Consider the following 5,747-nt stretch of genomic DNA (forward strand, 5'->3'; position numbering starts at 1 on the left):
TTTCTAGCCTAAGTAAAGTGAGTTGTGATGAAGAATTGATTTTCATTCTAGTTCGTGTCCCATACTGTGGTGTCCATATAGGCTGGTCTGCCTATACCTATAATGGAACCAGATTACCCTTTACATTATTATGTAGTTATGTACACTATGTCCTCCGTCTGCTTGTACATTAAAACCAGAAATTTATATACGAGATGATGCTTTGGTAGTCGAAGAACAAGAAAGTGGAACCAGATTATCCTTTACATTATTATGTACACTATGTCCTCCGTCTGCTTGTACATTAAAACCAGAAATTTATATACGAGATGATGCTTTGGTAGTCGAAGAACAAGAAACATACTTCCTAGTGTACAGGAGGCCTTTCCTAAAAGGACTAGACTCTTCACTTCTCAAGCAGCGAAATTGACGAACATTCCGTGGTTACCAACACTTTTTCTGGGCAAGAATTGAGAAGTTCTTTCAATCATGGTATTTTGTCTAACGGGTTACTTTTTCAATGCTAATCCCCAATGAGAAAATGCAAAATTTTCAAGACCCACCTATATCAATGCATAGTGATGTGTCCACAAGCCACAAAGTAGGAATATCTCAAACAAAACAAAAATATGTTACCAGAGATACAAACTTTCAAAATCAAAGACGCAATAACCACATGTGAAGCGAAATGTAAAAGTATATGAATAGGTCATTGGCATGTAAGCATGTTTATTAGCAGCGTAAAAACAAGGGGCATTCATCCGACTATGGGGAATTACGATCAATCTTCTGGTTGCAGAATTGGACCCAAACAACATATCATATATCATCAGCAAGATCGATTCAATAAAGAAAACAACTTTCAAGGTTGATGCTATAACAGTAGTGCAGTATATCATGCCGACATATAAAATTTATAACATATAACTTTTTTTAATCAAAAAAGTACTTGACTGTAAGCCATCAGCAAGATCGATTCAATAAAGAAAACAACTTTCAAGGTTAATGCTATAACAGTAGTGCAGTATATCATGCCGACATATAAAATTTATAACATATAACTTTTTTTAATCAAAAAAGTACTTGACTGTAATTAATTTGATTTAAAACGAATGTCGTCAAGTAAGTGCATATAGTTACTTTTTTTAATATCAACCTTGCAGTTCTTTTAACACAAGAATTGGAACATATCAATTCCAACCATAAGCCAAGGATTTCCACCTCACCGGTTAAATTCTTCAAATCCAAGCTACATATCAATTCCAACCATAAGCCAAGGATTTCCACCTCACCGGTTAAATTCTTCAAATCCAAGCTAGGGCACTGAGTTCTTGCAAATCAAGGTTCACGTTAAACAAGAAATTGAAGATATCTGCCTTCAGAGTAAACAACTGAAGAACGCAAAAACAAGACCGAACAAAACAACAAACTAATTATATTTGCCTTTCCAATTTTCAAAGGAAAAAAATCGGAGTATTTCAAGAATTTGACAAACAAAATGTGTTTAAATAATTATTCTCCTAATAGATTGAACATTGAATAATATCCATTATTAATGAAACTATCTAATAAAAACAAACAATTTTCCCCATATGGAAATTTCGAATACAAAAATATGGACTGGTAAAATTGACTTCGTCAGAAAAATGTTCTGGAAAAACAAGAGCCTAGAATTTTCTGAGCTAATAAACACATAGACTAGGCCACTAGGCTTTTCTTTCCTTCTACAAAATAACTTACCGCTGTCTCTAAGCCTTTCATATTGGGAACTAAAACTGGATAGGAATTTTCTGAGCTAATAAATTCTGAGCTAATAAACAAGAGAATTTTCTGAGCTAATAACTAGAATTTTCTGAGCTAATAAACACATGGACTAGGCCACTAGGCGGCTTTTCTTTCCTTCTATAAAATAACTTACCGCTGTCTCTAAGCCTTTCATATTGGGAACTAAAACTGGATAGGAAATTTCTGACTGTTTTGGCAGGCCCTGAACACCTAGAGTTTTCTGAGCTAATAAACACATGGACTAGGCCACTAGGCTTTTCTTTCCTTCTACAAAATAACTTACCGCTGTCTCTAAGCCTTTCATATTGGGAACTAAAACTGGATAGGAAATTTCTGACTGTTTTGGCAGGCCCTGAACAACCTCTTTGTGATCCGCCATTTGAGGCACCCATTTTGGTGACACAAAACTGAAAAGAAAAGAAAAGAAGAAAAGATAACTTTGTTGTAAAATTTTGTGTAAAACTTTTGCAGCTATACATATGCACCAGAGTCTGTGGTTGGATGGAAGGCTGGAAGAGCTCCTTATGAAGGATCCTTAATTTCTTAATAGTGTTAGGACTTAGGACCTAACCTTGGATCCAATTCCAAGTTCTAGGTTAAGGCAGAGGCCATGTGTGACGTTAATTTCATTGTAGTGAAGATGGAAATACAATTCTGCTCATAGGTATATTCTGTTTGCAGAGGTCAATCTTTAATCAAAAAAGTACTTGACTGTAATTTGTAATTAATTTGATGTAAAACGAATGTCGTCAAGTAAGTGCATATACTTTTTTAAATATCAACCTTGCAGTTCTTTTAACACAAGAATTGGAACATATCAATTCCAACCATAAGCCAAGGATTTCCACCTCACCGGTTAAATACCTTGGATCCAATTCCAAGTTCTAGGTTAAGGTAGAGGCCATGTGTGACGTTAATTTCATTGTAGTGAAGATGGAAATACAATTCTGCTCATAGGTATATTCTGTTTGCAGAGGTCAATCTTGATATTTCTTATATCATTCATAGGGTCACAAGCCACTAGACTCTGGAAGTGTCTTTTTTTTAACCCAAGTGGTTGTATCCAAGATCAAGACCAATGGTTTAATGTGGAGAGAGTTTTCATGAAAGACGGGTTCTATTGTGAAAACTCTCAGGGGTTAAGTAATATTAACAATAGCGAAAGCTTCTATGAACCCGGTTTTATTGTAAACCAGTATTCGTTCATATGATGGGTGCTATTCAGGTTCAACACAACTACACATTATTCCTGAATGTTATGGATGTGAATGGCCAATTGTACACTTCTTGTGCGAATGCTATTAACAATAGCGAAAGCTTCTATGAACCCGGTTTTATTGTAAACTAGTATTCGTTCACATGTTGGGTGCTATTCAGGTTCAACACAACTACACATTATTCCTGAATGTTATGGATGTGAATGGCCAATTGTACACTTCTTGTGCGAATGCAAATGTGCAGTTATGTTTTTCTTGTGGAATTTGAACCGAGGTAATGAAGAATCCTGGACTGAAATTAGATAAATGCCTTCAGAAGAGGAAAAAAATCGTGGATAACTCGGTTCAGATTAAAAAGAATATGACTATAGTATCCTCATACTCGTACGTCATAGTGCATTTATGATTTTCAGGTAAAATGGGTGCTATTCAGGTTCAACACAACTACACATTATTCCTGAATCTTATGGATGTGAATGGCCAATTGTACACTTCTTGTGCAAATGCCAATGTGCAGGTGTGTTTTTCTTGTGGAATTTGAACCGAGGTAATGAAGAATCCTGGACTGAAATTAGATAAATGCTTTCAGAAGAGGAAAAAAACGTGGATAACTCGGTTCAGATTAAAAAGAATATGACTATAGTATCCTCATACTCGTACGTCATAGTGCATTTATGATTTTCAGGTAAACCCAGGCCATTTTAGTAATTAGAACCATACTCTAAATCAAGGAAAAATTGGATTGCACATACGGCTAAACCCCGCAGTCACCGGTAATCCCTCCTAATGAAGGTTTTTTACTTTGCATGAGAATTTGGGGCTATTCCACGAAACAATTCTTGACGTCATAATTACAATATACCCACACTTATAGCATAGGGAAAAAATGACAAATAGGTAAGTATGACGTTTTTCCCTACGCACGGAGTGAGAAGCAGAATTTTTCAAGTCAGAATTTGTTTCTGGACTACACGTTCTCCAGTGGTTTACCAGCAAAAGAGCAATGTGTAATGTATGATAAACACGCCACGTTTGTCTGCAGTCTTGCCTTACAACTTGGTGTCACAACCTTGTCTTTCGACAGATCTTAAGTGTATATGGCCAGATTGGCCAGTTCAGACAAGAAGTCTGAAAACTTGCCGTGCATAAGAACGGTCTGTCGATAGACAAGTTGTGTGACCCAGTTATAAGTCTGCAGACAAATCGTAGTGTCTGTACCAGACTTAAGACTCAGCGAGAAAAGCTTTAAGTCAGGGCCTAAAGCTCAATTTTTCTCCTTTACTGTAGGTCAGGCTCCGAAATTTTCGAGCATCCCCCTACATCACCGTTCAGACTCTCTCCCCCCTCTCGACAAAATCCTGGATACGGCCTTGCTCCAAATTTACCTGGTGGCTTCAATAGTTTGCAGTCCGGTTTTCGATAGCTGATTGATAAGTTCTATTTTGATATGAGTAGGCAGGATTCTGGATTCGTTCTGGAGGCCATCACGGGGTCCCACTTCTACGATGCGGACATGTGTTGGGTACCTCAGGTGGTGGGAAATGGCACGGGGTGCCTGCAACAAGAAACGGTCATGGCATAAGAAATGGTAGGTACATGGTACATCAAATAAAACAATAAGGAAAATATCAAAGAAACGCCAAAGAAGATAAGGAAATTATCCAAGAAAATAATACATAAATTTTCTATTATGTGGTTGGGCTCTGATTATTATGATTTCCAAGAGTTTTCACCTAAAGTTTTGATAACCGTGATTTACAAGAGTTTTTTGAAGAAGATGAGGCATACTTTCATCTCGTTTGAGGAAAATCGACGTAACTTTACAAGAGTAACTACACTCTTAATAATAGGTACCCTCAACTCCGCAAGGGTTAAAACAATAAGGAAAATATCAAAGAAACGCCAAAGAAGATAAGGAAATCATCCAAGAAAATAATACATATATTTTCTATTATGTGGTTGGGTTCTGATTATTATGATTTCCAAGAGTTATCACCTAAAGTTTTGATAACCGTGATTTACAAGAGTTTTTTTAAGAAGATGCATGCTTTCATCTCGTTTGAGGAAAATCGACGTAACTTTACAAGAGTAACTACACTCTTAATAATAGGTACCCTCAACTCCGCAAGGGTTAAATCGTTTAATGGACACGTAAATCAATGTAAATCTCATCGTAAAATCTCTAAGCACGTGTTTTTAATCTTGAATAATGGAATGTTAACATTTCTGATCTGCTGCTTATAATAGTCATAATCTTGAAGGAAAGTCGTAAAATATTCGAATGTAGGCACTTTCCAGGAGGATCACCTCTGATGGTTGTAAAAAATAGTGGACAATACCTTCAGGTTTTATATCTTGAATAATGGAATTTTAATATTTCTGATCTGCTGCTTATAATAGTCATAATCCTGAAGGAAAGTCGTAAAATATTCGAATGTAAGTAGGTACTTTCCTGGAGGATCACCTCTGATGGTTGTAAAAAATAGTGGACAATACCTTCAGGTTTTATTAGGTGTGGCTTTGATGGGGTCAATGAACGGGGTTTCGGTATGTTTGATCTCTCAGAAAATACCATTGATCAATTTCCAAAGCCTAAACCATACCGTTTGGATACAGAAATAAAATTTACAAAATAGGTACTCAAGCATTACCTACTTATGTTTAAAACCCGCTGGGGTTGTCCTTAATAAACATGTAAATAATACATATGTATAAAAATTAATGTACCTGATGAAAGCTAAGGAGTTTTGAAACGTTTGTCACAGG

General features: G+C 36.2%; 1 protein-coding gene across 1 annotated transcript; it reads right to left on the reverse strand.

Annotated features, from left to right (window-relative positions):
- Positions 1-1,990: 1,990 nt before the first annotated feature.
- LOC103521801 (hydroxymethylglutaryl-CoA lyase, mitochondrial-like) lies at positions 1,991-5,741 on the reverse strand (the record flags this gene model as incomplete). Its single annotated transcript, XM_008486906.2, has 3 exons — positions 1,991-2,171; positions 4,367-4,536; positions 5,709-5,741. Coding segments are annotated over 3 exons (369 nt in total), but the record flags the coding sequence as incomplete, so codon positions are not given.
- Positions 5,742-5,747: the final 6 nt, after the last annotated feature.

The sequence above is a fragment of the Diaphorina citri genome, unplaced genomic scaffold (genome assembly GCF_000475195.1).
Source record: "Diaphorina citri unplaced genomic scaffold, Diaci psyllid genome assembly version 1.1 scaffold5980, whole genome shotgun sequence".
NCBI classification, from domain to species: domain Eukaryota; kingdom Metazoa; phylum Arthropoda; class Insecta; order Hemiptera; family Psyllidae; genus Diaphorina; species Diaphorina citri.